This window comes from Spermophilus citellus (assembly GCF_964194105.1).
Source record: "Spermophilus citellus genome assembly, chromosome: 16".
Classification (NCBI taxonomy): domain Eukaryota; kingdom Metazoa; phylum Chordata; class Mammalia; order Rodentia; family Sciuridae; genus Spermophilus; species Spermophilus citellus.
Window position 1 is genome coordinate 79,152,967 of NC_138196.1, and position 16,822 is coordinate 79,169,788.

Here is a 16,822-nt window from a genome sequence, read left to right on the forward strand (position 1 = left end):
GAGGACCTCTACCAGCAGCTCTGTCTGCCCATAAGCTCATTCGGAACAGGACACTGTGGCTCATCCCATTTGGTTCCTACTTCTGTCCTAGGGTTTTATTATTATTACTATTATTATTATTTGTATTTGATTCCAAAATGTAGCATCCAACATTATCTCTCTGCATGAAAAACATCAATTTGGAGGTTTTCAGAAACCAAAGTGGCTAGACATTCTTTACCAAATATCAAGTTTTAGGAAATCAACCCACTGTGGAGAGAAAATCCCAAGGCAGGGCTAAGTGGGGGTGAAGCCTTTTCAGACTAAGAAAGAAATTGATCAGAAGCAGAATGCCGGGGGGCGGGGGGATCATGGGCCATGTACCCAGGATAAATAATCCCCGGAGAAGCAGCTTCTTAATCTGTAAAATGAGAGAACTGATAAAAATGTGTTAGAGGAGCTTTGGATGGTGCTCTCCAACATGGGTGCCTTTGAGAGGGAACATTTTCCCCTTCTTCACCTGGAGACATTAGCAGCTGCCTCCTTCCATAGTCAAGAACAGACATCACAAGAGGCAAAGCTTTATAGTTAAATCTTTGTCGTTCTGCAGACTAGCTCACTCAAGGCTTTCCCCTTGGTTACAGGTGCGAGGTTGGTAGGGCCCATAACCCCAAAGAAAGTTTAATCAAAAAGTTGTGTGTATGTGTGAGAGTGGCAGGGAGGGTTAAAAAACACCTCGGTGGTGGTGTTCACCGGGTTAGAAAGGGGATAGAGTTGTTTGTAATTATCCTAACCCAGTGCTTCTGGGGCTGGCTTGTGCCTTAGAAAAAAGCTATGGGAAGAACTGGAAGACTTGATCCCGAAGAGACACCACACTCTAAGCTTATATAAAGAGGGCTGAGGCTCCAAAACTGAATGTCACCTACAAAGGCCATTTTCCCTAAAGAATTCCACTGTTCTGCTGTGGAATGGCAGCCACATCAGAAGGCCCAGCCTCTGTCCTAGGTTCCAGATGTAGGTCTCCTGGACAGCTCAGGCAGCTTCCACTGTTCAACCTTGCAAATTCCAACACCCATTCTGCTCACACCCCACAGAGTGTTCTAGCACAGAGCCACATACCAAATACTGTCCCTCTGCCACCTCCTGCTCAGGAAGGGACTGTTGAAAGAGCTTGTAGTTTAGACCTTGTACCTCAGACATCTCACTTCAAGACTAAGCTTAACTGGAAGAATTCGCCCTGGCTCAGGTTAAGGACTGCATTAGAACTAAATACCAAGTGGTTGCTGGCTTGGAGGCTGGAGAGGAAGAGGCAGAGAAGAAAAGAGCATGCTGTTTAGGCACCTGGGCCAGCTGCAGGCTGAACAGCACAGTGCCAGAAAGTCTCCTCCACCTGTGTGGGAAAGAATGTAAAATGATATCCAATTTGTAACTTGGGGACTCTTTTGTGTAAGCAATGTTTCCTAGTCTCTTATCCACATGTGACAAGTGATAAGCCCATATATTCAGGGCTCTTATTTCAACTCTGTAGTGACTGGCAATTAATCTGATAACAGACTGGAAGCTTATTTATCAACTAAAGCAAGGTTAAGAAGTAGATAAAATAGCATAGTTTAAAACTCTTTTTTTTTTAATTTCCAAAGTGAAAAACTGCCTAGGAAGGAGAAAGTCTTGCATCTTGGACTCATAGTATTTGCATGGATAGTATTTCCATATTGAATTATAACTTGAAATGTATTGGCCCGAACTTAGATCACAGCTCTTACTATTCCCTTTAATCGCTCAGGCACGCATTTGTGTTTTCCAACATTCTATATAGAGTTATCCTAGGAAAGATAGTAGAAGGGGAGGGAGACGGGACTAGGAAAAAACAAAAACAAACAAAAAAACCTACTGCTGCTGTTGCTTCTGTCTACCACAAGGTGTCACATTTGAAAAGTGATTCCCCAACAGTCCAACGCGAGATGCAGATTCATTGTTGCTCCAAACCATTGCCAGAGGCCTTCAGGATCTTCCAAGCAAAATGATCCCACTCCTCAATACTAAGCTCAACCAAGCGGATCCCCAAGTTCGTTCTGTTTCAGGCTCAGCCATGCTTCAGGTGCTGGCCACTACCCTGCTGACCCAGAGGCTTTGCTTTCCTTTCCCCTAAGCTAATTCTTTCCACAGGAAGGAAAAAGCATTTCTCCATACATCTCAAAACACAAAGGACTATAATCCCCATTTTCTGCACATGGAGGTTACTTCCCTGCCATCTTCTAGGAAAAGCTCTTCCTAGGGGCCCTTCATCAGTCCTCTGCATGAGAGAGGTGACAGGATTCACCCTCCAAAGTGACCTTATAGGCTACATCTCTGCTTCTAAGGAAAGCTACCAACATCATTCCAAGGGCCCTACCTTTTCTGCTGCAAGAGAGGCTATCTTCAGAGGGTCCTAAAAGAAGGTTCTGTAACCTTTTTTGTAAAAAAAAAGTAGAAAACCCCACAACTAAATTGCCAGTCAAACAGTTCACTTCATTATGAATAGGCTATTTTAGTTATTGTTGAAATAAGGGGCATTCATTCACTATTAAAACTTGACATGAGAAAGCGGCATCTTACTGAAGAGCAATTAGAGACGATTAGATGCAGTCTCATCCATTACCTTTAACCAGACAACAGCAGTCTGTTCCTGTGGCTTCATCCGGGGACACCACTGCAGGTGTATTACCTGGGTGTGGCCTGGGCTCTGTTTCTGCCATCTCTTATTATGTGAAATCCTGCTTTTGTCACTTGGAAGAACCGATCTAAAAGGACGTACAAAGTACAAGGGGAAAAGCAGCAGACATTAAAAATACAAAAAGTGGAAACTAAGAATATATAGATCTGTCTATGCTTTGTTTTCCTCACTGGATTCCAAGCTCCGAAAAAGCAGCGTCCATTCTATCTTTGAATACCTCATGACACCTAGTACAAATGACTTTCGTCTTAAATATGACAAAGGTTGATATGGGATCATTAGTTTTCCTTCATACTTGTATCTTTGGAAGTTTAAGCTGTGATCTTTAAGACAGCCCACTCTGAATCAAGAATGAACCTCTGGAGGCTGGAAATGTGCAGGTGAAGTTCCCCGGCTTTGTGCCCCGGGCTTCAGTCAGGTGTGCCCTGACCCCTGGGCCAGGGCTGTTCAGTCCCAGAGAGCCTCAGCAAGAATCTGGGAGGGAGTTGGCTGAATAGTGGACATTCCTATGGAGTTTCTCTGGAGGTTACTGAGTGGGGAGGAGAGAGTTGCAGTAACTAGATTCTATGAACTTTCTTTGTTGCAGAGCAGGCTGAACAAATGTTAGCTGCAGGGTGGGCAGAACTTTTGGCCCTCACCCTCACCCGTCTGATTCCTTATCGCTTGTTTGCCTCAAGTCTGAACATTCAACTCCACTCAAGGCTGAACACTTGATCCCCATCCATCTGGTGCAAAGGAAACCCACATCTAGCCCCTGCCCGGTCTCACTGAGGGCAGAAGATGAGACCCTTAGCAACTACTGTACGATCCAATCACTATACGCCAACAAGGCAGCTTGCAGACCCAGAGATCTCATTCGATTTGGGCTATAAAAACTCTCCTCTCACCCCTCCCTCTCTCTTCTCTCTTCTCCTCTCTCCTCTCTCCTCTCCTCTCTCTCTCTCTCTCTCTCTCTCTCTCTCTCTCTCTCTCTCTCTCCTCTCTCCTCTCTCTCTCTCTCTCTCTCTCTCTCTCTCTCTCTCTCTCTCTCTCTCTCTCTCTTTCCCTGGTCTCTCTTTCTCTCTCTCTTTTTCTCTTCCTTCCCTGTTAATCAGACTCCACCGCAATAAAGATCTCTTGGTTGCTCCAAGTGACATGGTCACTTTCTTTTCATTCTTCACCGCCCCATCCCACCTCCACCAGGGGACAGCCCCACTTGGAGGCTACATGCAGCATAAAGGCATAGAGTGTCTGCAGGGGAGAGAGAAGGAGGCATCTCCAGAGGAAGCACCCAGCCCATTGGCAGACAGGGCACCAGCATAGAGGGAGAGCCATGGACCTCTAGAGGCTCAGAACAGAGGGCACAGCAGCAAGTGGGTGGGAATACACTATGCTGAAGCTTCTTGGTCCCCATCCAGAGAGGAGAACACAAGCAGGAAGCACCCAGAGTGCTTTCCATATCTGCTGTTTCTGTTGGGAGCATTCAGCCGTGTATTTTAAAACCAGAATCACTAGCCCTTCTAAACTATGCAAAATTCCTCCCGACATGACAACTTACACTCCTCCCACAAGCTTTAGGGAGACTGTCTCATTTGCACATTAACCCCAAATTTAAATCACAACCCATCAGTTGAAACAGTCTCTTATTCTTAGTTTGGCTTGCTGATTAGAACTGGCTAAGTAGCACTTAGTGTGTGTTGACAGAATGTGGTCCAAACCCCTACTATGTGCAAAGTCCTGAGGGGGTAGAGCTCTTTACCTCTCTATTCTCTCCTGTAGCCCACCCTCAGGCCACCCCACACCCCTGATAGTTCTCCAGTGCAGAGCATTCCACCGAACTCCCAAACCTCTTAGCACCTGTCAGGTGCCCTTGCCCCTTCTTCTCAGTGAATTTCTATTCTTCAAGATCCTGTTTTGGCATTTCCTCTGTGACATGGTGCCTGGATTCTCGACTTTCCCCTTCTAAGTCCCCACTGCCCCACAGACACCACTGTTATAATGTTGACCATGATTTCTATATTTCTTCTCTTTATTGAGCCACCAGCTATTTGAATTCAGAGGACTGCACTTTTTTAAATACTGCATTTCTTTCAAGAAGTGCAATGACTGTCAGTAAAAGCTGAATGGCTGAATGAATGAAAAACTAATGGATCAGATTCCACACCAAAGGATGTTTAAAAGCCAAAAGTTTTTGACGCGATTAGAGTTCTGCCTTAAAGAGTATAAAGTAGCAGGTAAGCAAATGGAGCAGCATTAATGGTGAAGACCATTCAAGAACTGGGAAAGCTTGACCTGAGGAAGGGAAGGGAAGACGTAGGCAGAGGCAGAAGACCGCAGTCTGGCTGGGCACAAGTCACAGAGCCACTCAAGCAGGAACAAACTTTATTTCCAAACTCCGCGAACGCCACCCACGCTGCCCTTCCAGGCACACCACACACCAACTGGAACTCCCCCCCCCCACCAACTCTCCTGAACTGCAAAGTAGTGGGCAACCAAGGGGGACAGTAAAGGTCTAATATACAATTGAATACACGGCCTGTTTCAATCCAGCATCATCCAGTCACAGCAATTATAGACAGCTTAACTTAATATCATCATCTTAATGGCTTGCCTCTCAACCATACTTCTGGCAAAATGCCAGGGGTCATTCCGACTGGCTGTGACTCTCAGCAGGTTTCAAATGCATGACCCAGAGTGGCAGGTAAGAGAGGTGAAGCATCAATTTTATGGTTCCAAAAGGGTAGAACTAGACCCACTAGGTGGAAAGTAATAGAAAGCATTTTGGCCTAACATTCTTGAGTTCAGTATTTCCCCCCCTTCTCTGTGGTTTTGTTTTCCAAGATCTCAGTTACCCACAGTTAATTATGGCCCCAAAAATATTAAATGGAAAATTCCAGGAATAAGCAATGCATAACTTTTAAATTACACAACATTTGAGTTGCATAATGAAATCTCACATTGTCCAGCTCCATTCTGCCCAGGACATGAATTGTCCCCTTGTCCAGCATACCCATACTGTATATGACACCTTCCCACTAGTCACCTAGCAGCCTTCTTGGTTATCAGATCAACTGTTGTGGTATCTCAATGCTTGTGTTCGAGTAATCTTTGTTTTACTTAGTAAAACAAATTGTGAGAGTCGTGATATTGGCAACTTGGATATGACCAAAAAAAGCCACAAAGTGCTTCCTTTGGTGAAAAAGTAAAAATAAAATATGGTATTTTGAGAAACAGAGACCGCATTCACATAATTTTGATGACAGTGCTATTTTTATTATGTTATTGTTGCAAATCTCTGTGTCTAATTTATAAATTAAACTTCATCATAAATATGTATTTGTAGGGGAAAAAACAGTAAATGTAGAATTCAGTGCTCTCTGTGGTTTTAGGTTTCCAGTGGCAGTCTTTAAATGAATTCTCCAAGGATAAGGCAAATTACTCTAATAGAAGTTGTCCAAAATGGAATGAGATCCCTTAGGAAGTAATGCATTTCCTGACACTAAAGGAGTCTGAACAGAAACCCTATGACCATCTGGTAGTGGACTAGATGAATCTTAGGGCTTCGTTGACTCTCAAGATTCTGAGTTTTTGAAGTGTTCCCCAGAGAAGCTGGTAATGGAAGTACTCTGCAAGATCACTAAATTTCAAAAGAGACACGGCAATTTCTTGTTTGAAACACTCAGAAATGCTGAACTGTATCAAAGCCTAGATGAGTGAGGAGATAAAAATGATGGAAGAACTGTTAGTTGGGCAAGCATGCAGTCATGCCTGCCCATAACTTCAGCCACAGAACTAGGAACTGACAAAGAGATCTGTTGTTTCCTGAAGACATCAGCTCAAAGCCACTGTCACATAAAATATGGTGGACACTGATGATAAAATAAAATATATGGTCTTATTAGTGGACAAAACTTTGTAGATCTCCAGGAAAACTTCTATCCTGGAACTTATATTTCAGGTAGAGACATTAGGGCCACATGAAGCCCAAATGAACTAATCAACCAAAGTGATAAGCATTACCACCAGACCACCACTGGGTTAAATAAATATTTCAAGTGTGAACGCAGAATCTTGAGAATTGAATAAAATGTGATCTTGAGACTAAAACCCTTCAATCTGAAAGTAATGCAGATCAAAGTGCATAAAAAGCACGAGGAGTAGATGTGCTCACTGAATTCTGGGATGTGGGTAGTGGTTTGGCTCCTTTCAGGGATGCAAGAACTTTAATTCTCTCACTTCAGTTACTAAGTCAATAGAATACAAAGGGAAATAAAGGTCATCAGCATAGCTTGTAGCTATCTGGAGTTGTATTAGGTTTAGCTGCATCTAGTGGAGACAACAAATCATAAGCACCAACCAAACCAAAGCAGCACCCACAGTACCAGTCCATGTAACCCCTAACTGAAATCTGAGAAAGTGGAAATTATCTGAGATGTGGTTGTAGAGAATTGGGCTTCAAATTCCTTCTGCCAGTGTTTGAAGACTGGCAGGAAGAGGTCATCTGACAAACCATGACACTGGAAAATCGAAAGGTTATCATTTCCAAAAAGGGAAAGGAGGCAGAAAGAAATGAACACCAGACATTTAAAAAGGAAAATAACCAGTAAACAAATAGGGGTGGTAGTTTAGTACAGTTGCTCAGAATGGAGTCACTGGGTTGAAAACAATGTGGTGGGAAGAGTATTAGACTGGAAACCAGATGTGGTATGTTCTATTTCTGGTTTTGCCACCAATGAAAAGAATTGTAGTGTTTTTAGATTTAAATAGGTGCTAAAAGAATGAAAATTCTCATTTTAAAATATCATTTATCATGGAAACCAATAATGTACCAATGATCAGGGTCTTCTAGGTAGCACAACTGAGAAGACTGTAATGGTAAGTTCGTTGAATCAAAGAGAAAATGACCTGCAGGTGCATCATCCCTCCTAAGCTAATGCTGGAGTCCACTTCCCTGCAGGGGGAGGTAGCAATGGTAGTGCATATCATGAAAATTTGGTTTGTGTTGAGAAGCAATAGAAAATAATTTAGACTTATTGCTCGGGCAGGCAAGGTTCTGCACGTGTGGTTTATTCTATGTGTATTTCAACTATTTGGTTAGCACTTAAGTTTTGCTTTTAGTACTTATTTACATTCATGTGCACTGACCCCCAAAATAGCGTCTTTTATGACCCTGCAGGTTTAGCTAGATGTGGGGAGGTTGTTCAGAACTGGCTTCCTGTTAGGTAATTGTGACTTTGGGCAATTACTCTTGCTTCTCTCATCTCCCTTTCTTCCATTTGTTTGCTTACCATCTTTTTCCAAACAGGAAAGTAACAGAGGTGATACAAATGCAAGTCATCCCTATGCTAGACCAGCTGTAAACACTGGGATTGAATAAAGGTTAGGGCCCCTTCTCTTAGGGATGCGGACAATGAGGCCCAGGGAGGGGAAGGATTGGGGCCCAGGGCGCGTATTAAGGCAATGGCAATGAGGGCTCAGATGTGGGGTTCCTGAAGGCAAGGGCAAAGTTCTTTTCATTACACTACATAGTCTGTAGTAGGTACTACTTAAAACTTCTGAAGTTTGGGCACAGGGGAACAGAGGGAATCATGCCCATGAGTGAGGGTTCTCTCAAATGCATGACAAAGGCATCTCTTGGGGACAAAGGCTGTTGAGGAAGAGGAAACATGGAAACTTGAAAATAATTATATATGGGGACTCAAACTGCTGCCTGCAAATTCTAAGATGTCCTCAGAGTAAAACAAGGCAGAAAAGAGAGAGAGAGAGAGAGAGAGAGAGAGAGAAAGAGAGAAAATGTCAGGGCAGTATACTTCTACTGCATTTGTTCTATTTGATGCAGAACTGAATGTGTTTATTGCAAATTATAAGCATCCTGTTCTTTTACCCTAGTTCTCCTTTGGTCAGAATCTCCTCTTACCCTACCTTGCTCCCATGATCCGCCCTTCCCAACATCAATCTCTTTTTCTTTTCATTTCTATTACTCTCCTCAAAGTGGCATTAATAGGAAAAATATTAAATGCTTAAATTAGCAAAGTCTGTTTGGGGGGCATTTTGGTTTTTAACACTGGCTTATTTCCTCCTTTTAACAAATATGTAAGTTCTTGGTACACAGTAAGTACTGGATAAGTGTTTGTTGAACAAAGGTCATCTTTTAACTATATCTTAGGTGGTAAGATAAATAATGGTGGTGGTTATATTTATCTTATTCATTTGTTCATTCTTTCAACAAATATTAGTTGTGTGGTAGTGGTCCTGGTGGTATAGCAGAGCAGCAGGGGCAAGGTGAGCAGCCCACAAACTCAGTCTGAATGATACAGTGGACACTGCCCAGGATTTTGAGTCAGGATATCTAGATTTCATATTTCAGTATAACACTGAACAAACTGCCTGATTTTTCTGAGCCCCAGTTTCTCCACCTGTGGAATAGGAATGGTGAAAACAGCCCTATCAGGAATTTCTTGTGAAAATGAACGTAACAATGCTCTGTGGGCATTTAAACATACGTACAAGTGTTATTTCTAGAATATGCTGTAAAGGCAGCGAAACTAGAAATCAGACCTAGTATTCATGGGGGCAGGTCTATTTAGTTTGGCAGGGGCAAACGCTACTTTCACTGGTAAACTGACTCCCCTTCTTGTCTCCACTGCTCAGTCACTTGGAGGAGGGTATACCATGTTCCTCGGAGGGTCTTTGGTTAAGTTTCATCCCCCTCCAACAAGGAGGTAGGCTAAAGAATGAAATAGAGGACAGGAGATTGGTCACAAAATGATGGAACATTGATAAAATTAAGGACTTATTTTCTTTATTTTTAAGTTTCAGGTCTGGGTTTAAGTACGGTTGGTGTGGGCAACTGTTGGGTAAACACTAATCAGTGCCTAGGAAAGCTCGAATAAGGACGCTAAAGAATGTGATAGGAAGGAAATGGAGAGAGGAAGCTGGCCACTTCACTTGTCTCCAACTCAGAGGTGAGGACCATTGCAGAGTGACCTGGTTGTAAAGTTTAAAATCTGAAGGGCTCCACTGCACAGTGGGCGAGCAGTCTGTCCTAGGTGTTGCCCCTGCTTGTAGGCACAGAGTGCTCTCCTGGTATCCCGGCCAGCTGCCACCCAGAAGCACATAAGAAAATGTCCAAAACCTCTCAGTTGAGTCCTCCAAATTCTTTCTTTGGGATCAGTAAACAATGTGCTCGGGTGTCTGCAGCCCTGGGAGGATAAGCAACATTTCCTAACCACCTTCTTGGACATTACCTTGTTCTTCCAAACTGGGGACGTCGCAACAGAGCAATTTAAACATGCTAGGTCAAAAGCAAGAGATGAAATGAAAGCCTTCACACCCCTATTTGAAAAGGGGTGTGTTTCGGCATCAACACATCAGGTAACTTGTTGGCCATTAGCAGCGTAGCCATCAGAAGCAGTCAGAGAAGCAGGAGAGGCAGTGGGGTGGATGGACGGCAGGTTTTTCTCAGCCTTCTCTTTTATGGGAATTGGTGAATAAATAAGCAGTTATTTTCATAACGTGCTTTAGCAGTTTCTAAGGAAATAAATTTTAATCTTATGGCTCTCCCAGGCTTGTCAAAGCTAATGAGGTATAAGATAACATTTCCCTCCTCATCAGGAACTCATACACTCATACACTCAATGTCAACACTAGCTGTTTTCTTTTGGAAGAAATGATTAATGACTTACCTAAGATCGTACTGTTAAACAAAACTCTAACTCAAACCAGATTCTCCCCATTTCTAGTCCATTGGCCTTTACCTAGCCTTAAAACTCACATATGCAAACAGAAAGGTACATTTATCTTTCCCCCAAGAAATAATTGATTTACTTTAAGAAAATCAATGTAATAAGTAATAAGCCAATATTGATGCATTATTGTTAACCGAAGTCCATTTTATTCAAGTGTATGCTTTGCATAGAACTTCCTTCCAAAGATCACAGTAAAGAAATAGGGTAAAAGAGTAACTCAACAGTGGAGAAACTTGACCAGCACTATTCAGTCAGGTGATCAAGGTCAACACTAATGGTCATAGGTCACGGTGATGGTAAGCACCCTTGATTTGATGTGATCAAAACAGCTTGCTAACTCGTGATCTTCCTCCCCAGATCATAACTCCAGGGTAATCATGAGAAAATGATCAGATAAATGCCCACAGAGGAGAATCCTACACAGTGCCTGACCAGCTCTCCTCAAAATTGTCAAGGTCATAAAAAATAAGCAAAGTCTGAGAGAATGTTACAGCCAAGCAAAGCCTAAGAAGAAATGAAAACTAAATGCAATGTGGAATCTTGGGAGGGGGAATCCTAGAGTAGAAAAGTAGCATTACATACAAACAAAGAAACATGAATAAAATGGACTTTGGTTAACAATAATGCATCAATATTGGCTCATTACTTCTAACAAATGTACCATATTTTCCTGATATAATAAGGGAAATTAGGAGTAGATTATATGTAAACACTCTATTTTCTCAATTTTTTTGTAAATCTAAAACTAGTCTCTGAAAAGAATCTTTTTAAAAAAACATCAACAAGATACAGCGTAAATTATATAAGAGAAACAACTTACCAGATGTTTCTGAATAGAAAAAAGAAATTCTGCTTTGGTTCTAGAAGTCCACAAAAATAGATTAGGGCAGCTCTCTGTCTTGGTACAGATATTTGGAACCGGCTATATAAGGGGTACGTGGACCTTGCAGCCCGTCACAAAGTCACATTACACAGCAGAAGTGAAACTAACTTGCCATCTGGAGGCTATTCACCACAGTCTCCTCCCTCACAGGACACAAGCTATTTTCTACTTTCATTTAAACTTAAATTGTATGTGAAGGCTCATGCACCCTTCTCTGCCTTCTTCCTATAAACAGGAAGATCTTAGTCCTTCTCCTGTTCAGTAGTATCAAAATCACTTTCAGGCTGACATTCTCCTGATTGCAGTATCCACTCTGCAATATTCTTTCTTGGAGGGTGAACGCTATTCAGGTGGATTTGGCTCACTTAAGCAGAATGGAAAAGTGTCCCAGTTGCAAAAGAGATAAAGAGCTGGTTTCTGGACACCAAAATAAGAGACATGGCTGGGAGAGATGAAGAATATGCGACAGTAAAAATAAACCAATTCTTGATAAAAAGTCCTGAAGTTTACCCAAAATAAAATCCATAAAAAATTTAACACTTGATTGTTTGATTAGAGAAATGAATGGCAAGCCACTTTAAATAACTCTTTCTGAAACTTCAGTTTTAAATCCATATTTTTAAGAACAGATATTTTTAAAGTACTGTCCAATAGAGAAGAGAGGAAAAGAAAACCTATTCCACTGTGCTGTGCCTGGGAACCAAACAATGACTCTGACTACAGGGAAAAGACTTTAGCCTTCAGTTTCAGGTTGTGTGTTACCTCCAAAAGCTGACTGGCTCCTCACAAGGACACCTCTCAGGGACTCAGGGACTCTAGGTGTGTACTTAGTCCAAAGTGGGGATGTAGAAAGTAAATGGATCAAAATGAGGAAAGAATTGAAGTTGAGTCTTTTTTTTTTTTTTTTTTTTGGTACTGAGGATTGAACCCAGAGGTGCTTAACCACTGAGCCATACCCTCAGCCATTTTTAAAATATTTTATTTAGAGACAGGGTCTCCCTGAGTTGCTAAGTGCTTCGCTAAATTGCTGAAGCTGGTTTTGAATTCTGTCCTCCTGTCTCAGCCTTCGGAGCTGCTGGGATTACTGAAGGTGAGTCTTAAAAGACTGCTTTGAACTTTTGGCAAGATGATGTACCCCCTCCATAAGAAAATCATAGAAGGGCCAATATAAAGTTCAAAACAAAGAAAATCCACATGAATGCCATCGTTGGTGTGGGATCTTCTTACCACTCTGGGCTAAATCGCTTTCAGGCTGACATTCATATCACACGCGCTCAGCTCTCCCTCTGCCGGCGATTTCTTTGCTTCAACAGTTATCGCTATTCCTAATCAGAAGTGCTCCCAAATGACTAAACTAGTTTTGAGTGGTTTTTTTTTTTATTTTTTTTTGTTTTGAGTGTTTTTAAAGATGCCTGAATTCTTTATGATAGACCTTGGAACCTGCTATTGGAGACCCAAATGCCTGGTATCTTGGAAAATATTTTCATCGGTCTTAAGATGACAAAAAGTACGGATACCATTGACAGGACAGGTCGTGTCCTAGTGGGGTCATATCCCTGCCTCTATTAATGAAAGGGTTTTTAACCTGTAGTCCGCGGACAAAGGAAATCTTGGATGAGATTTTGGAAAAACTATCCCAAGTCCTGCTTCCAAACTCTGCAAAATGTATGTTTTTCTGGAGAGACAGCCACAGCTTTCACGATGGTTACCAATGGAAGGGTATGTGTCATTCTTCTGGGACCACAGTGACCCACTGGCCTCACAGCCTGCAGGTCAGACAGTTATTACTGGATTCCTGCCTGGTGTCTTCCAGGCTCTGAACTGGCTTCCACCACATGGGCCTGCGGTCTCCCCACGCGTTCCCACATGAGCTCCCGCACGCCATTCAGGGACCACCCGCCCTCACTTAGGCTTCCTGGGGCAGAAGCTCTGCCTCATCGCTGCACTGCCCAGGCAGGTCTTTCCAGCTCCCAAGCTGCCACTCAGTTCAGGCCTGGGCCCACAGACCCTGGGGGGCCGCGGTCGAGCCCCGCCCCTCCAGAGCCCCGCCCCTAGCGCCCTCCCCTATAGCTCCGCCCCTTCTTCCCGCCCCGCCCTGGGGACAGAGCGCCGCTGTGTGCGCGCAGACTTCTGGGAAGAGCTTTACGGTGTGGTAGCTGTCCTTTTACGACTGGCGGGGTTGCTTTGTGGCTGTTAACTTACTCCGTGGGCTGAGCTCCAGTGTGGTGGTGGCATCAGCTCCGACGGCGCAGAAATGAGGCAGAAGCGGAAAGGTGCAAACCGGGAGGGCGAGCGGGAAGGGGGGGTGGTCGCCCCGGCGGTCAGGTGCAAACCCCAGCTTTCCCCCGCGGGAAATCTGCTGCCCGACCCTGTCTCCTCGCCGCCCGGGTCGGTGGTGGGTGGATTCCAGCCCCCGCCTTCTCGTTTCCTCGGGATGCTGTTTAAACCAGCCTACGCTGACTCTCCGTCTGCCTCTCGGGCAGGCTCTTGGTGTCTTTTGCAGAAGTCGCAGGGTGAGCTTTATAGCAAAGTGTGCTCTTCAAGGAGTTAACGTGGTCAGTGCATTTAACGCCTTCTCGGACTCTCACGTTAAGGTTTATTTTACGAGGCATTTGACGTGTCTGAGATTTTCTTTTTAAGCCTTAAATATGAAAAGCCATGGGTTATCCTTGAAGTCTGTGGAACAGTTGTGCATGCGTAGACTCCCATTTCTATTTCCTGAGCTAGCTCGGAGCATTTTTCTTTAGTTTCTCAACGGAAAGGAGTGAAATTTTAGACGTCCTCCCAGGTTCTGTTCTTCTCGCCATGTGCTCACTGGTCTAATAATGCTAATGGTTATCAGAATAAGAACTACTTTTATTGAGTCTTTACTAGTCATTCCGAAGTCACTGTCATCTCCATTTTACGCATAAAGAGATGCAGTTAAGTAACTTTCCCAACCCCAAATTATACATAGGAGATAGGGAGCTGGTTGGTCAGGCTGTGTCTGTGACTCCAAAAACATAAATGAAAAGTAAATGTGTGTCCTTAATCACTATGCCTCTTGGCATTAATTACTATTTATCTTCCCAAGCAGCAGCTCCCAGTCTCCTGAGTGTTGTCTATTATCTTGTCACATCAAACTCGACATGCCCCAAATTAAATTTGTCCTTATCTCTAACTTGCTCCTCTCAGTCAGCCAGGCCAGACAACTTAATTATTTTAGCTTGATCTGACATCAAACCCTGATACCTGTTACTTAGAAGTCACACTTGAAATAGTTTACCCTTTCTCATTTTGGTCACTGTCATCTTAATCTGCTTTCACCAATAACTAATATTTGAAAAATACTTTGGCTTTCATATATGTTATCACATATATGTGATCTTGTGAGATTTGTGCATACTATACCAATTTTACAGACAAGGACATAGATACTCAGAAGGCTTTGATCCTCCCTTTATCACATAGTCAACAAAGGTTGGGATTGGAATCTGCCTTGTTAAAGGTTTTTGTTTGTTTGTTTTTAATTTCAGATCTTGTGGACTTTTAACTATTGCCTTTCAAGAGCCTTTTGCTTAGTGTCCAGTTTATATTTATGCTTTTCCCCTTTGAAATCATTCGTTGTATGACATTCTCATTTTTTAAAAACACTACTTTCACCTTTTTGTTTCCAAAGTTGAGAATATGAAACTCTCTGTTGTGTGTTGCATTCTGTTTAAATGCCTTTGTCTTGTGCCATTGTACTCTCAGCTATCTGACCTTTGCTGAACCCTGAGCCCTGTCCCTAGTTCGGCAGTGCTCCTTCACACACAAATAGGTTACTCTTATGCATGACATTAGTCCTTCTAGATTGCTTTCTGTGTCCAGATCCTGTCCATGTTCAGAAAAAAGAGCCCGTGCCATTTCTTCTATGAAGCTTTTTCTAATTTACTGTTCTATTTAATTCAAGTGGTTTTCAGATCTTCATGTATTTTTTATCAGCCCAGCCTCCTTTTACCCTCCAAATAAAGTTTTCTGCAGAACCTCAGTATATAAGGAGATGAAAATAGAGCTGCTGTGGTGTAATGGAGAGAGACCCTTCCCTTCCCTTCACTTCTTCCTCTGCCACCACCACCAGCCCTTCCTGTTACATGGCCCCTTAAGCACCTTTGTAAAACTCTGAAGTGCTGAACTATGTGAGTTGGAAAGCATTTAGCCCCTGACTGTAGGCAGACTTTTTCTCCCAAGTTGTTTTTGTGTGTTAGTTTTGTCTCCTTAAATAGAGGTGTGTAGCGCAGTGTGGCGGGGAAGGGGGGGAACCATGGAAATGATAGTGAAAAGACTGGATTTGTGCATTTACAAAGATGTTGTAACTTACCTTTGCTGATTTTATCTGTAAAAGGGGACAACAGTACTTATGTTCCAGTGTTTCAAGTGGAATCAAAGTAAATGAAAGGGTTTCAGGGCTTTCTCATCCATCCTTCTGTGATGACTTCATTATCACTGCATACCAGCTTTCTGTGCAGGCAGAAGCATGCTGGCTGACAGCCCCAAGCTGAAAAAGAGTGGCATCTTTTTCCTTGAGGAAAAGAACTCAGATTGGCCTTGAACCAGTAAACTGGGATTGTGGATGGGGTCATATAAGAACATGATAGCTTCTGCTGTGTCTTTGGATGACAAGGGGAACCCAAGTTGGCAGGAAAGGGTAATGATGGAGGGCAGACTGGATCTTAGAAACATGTTAAGATCCTTAATGGTGTAAAACCTACAGCCCTGCTTTGCAATGCTGCTACTACAAATAGAAGATAGATTTGAGTTTCAGCTTCATCCTTTGTGATATCTTTATGGGCAATTGTTCTGTCTGCCACACTCTGTTCTAGGTATCAGTTGGATTAATGCATCTAAATGTTCTCTATGAACTGTAAAGTATGCAAAATTAGTAATTACTAATCTGGAGCTAAAAACAAGATATTTAGTTACTGTACAAGTAGGGGGTTGGGGCCTTTTTTCTAGCTTATTTTTTCCTGTATCTAACTGTAATATTCTCATAATGTTATATGCTTCTAATGGGACCTTTTCCCGTGTGTAGGTAAAGCCAGGTTTGTTTCAAAATAAAGATACAAAAGATATGATCACATTGTAAACAACAGATATTTAGTGTCTTCTAAACTTGAGCTACTCTCTCCTAGTTGGATTGATTTTGAAGAAAAACTACTAAATAAGATTTTAAAATCTTTACTAAATAATGTATTTTTTAAACTACTATTGAATCTTATCTTTTCAGGAGATCTCAGCCCTGCTGAGCTTATGATGCTGACTATAGGAGATGTTATTAAACAACTGATCGAAGCCCATGAACAGGGGAAAGACATTGATCTTAATAAGTAAGTGTAAAAAGTGTTCATAAGTAGTAGTTCACATTTTGAAAGAATTATAATACTACTTGTTTTTTGTTTGTTTGGTACTGGCAATTGAACCCAGGAGTGCTTTACTACTGAGCTAAATCTCCAGTCCTTTTTTTTCTTTTTTTAATATTCTGTTTTTTAGTTGTAGTTGGAC

The 16,822-nt window shown here is 42.5% G+C and overlaps 2 protein-coding genes across 8 annotated transcripts in view; one reads left to right on the top strand and one right to left on the bottom strand.

Moving 5' to 3' along the window:
* The window catches only part of NUGGC (nuclear GTPase, germinal center associated), a 46,363-nt gene extending 34,570 nt beyond the window's left edge, over window positions 1-11,793 (bottom strand). For 2 of the 4 annotated variants that reach the window (XR_014019193.1, XR_014019194.1), the window contains exons 1-2: window positions 11,240-11,791; window positions 2,618-2,759 (exon numbers count right to left, since the gene is read on the bottom strand). Coding sequence is in view for 2 of the 4 variants with exons in the window: in XM_081269873.1 (XP_081125999.1) it covers window positions 2,618-2,714 (97 nt within the window). In the remaining 2 variants the exon portion in view is untranslated. Of the gene's footprint in view, window positions 1-2,617; window positions 2,760-11,239 lie in introns of all 4 variants that reach the window. The other 2 variants (XM_081269873.1, XM_081269874.1) reach the window with 2 other exon arrangements.
* Window positions 11,794-13,459: 1,666 nt separating this feature from the next.
* Window positions 13,460-16,822, top strand: part of ELP3 (elongator acetyltransferase complex subunit 3) — an 88,853-nt gene continuing 85,490 nt past the window's right edge. Inside the window, exons 1-2 of one of the 4 annotated variants that reach the window (XM_081268924.1) lie at window positions 13,460-13,575; window positions 16,548-16,647. In XM_081268924.1, the coding sequence (XP_081125050.1) occupies window positions 13,557-13,575; window positions 16,548-16,647 (119 nt within the window). In that variant the 5' untranslated portion in view covers window positions 13,460-13,556. The other 3 variants (XM_081268925.1, XM_081268923.1, XM_081268922.1) reach the window with 3 other exon arrangements.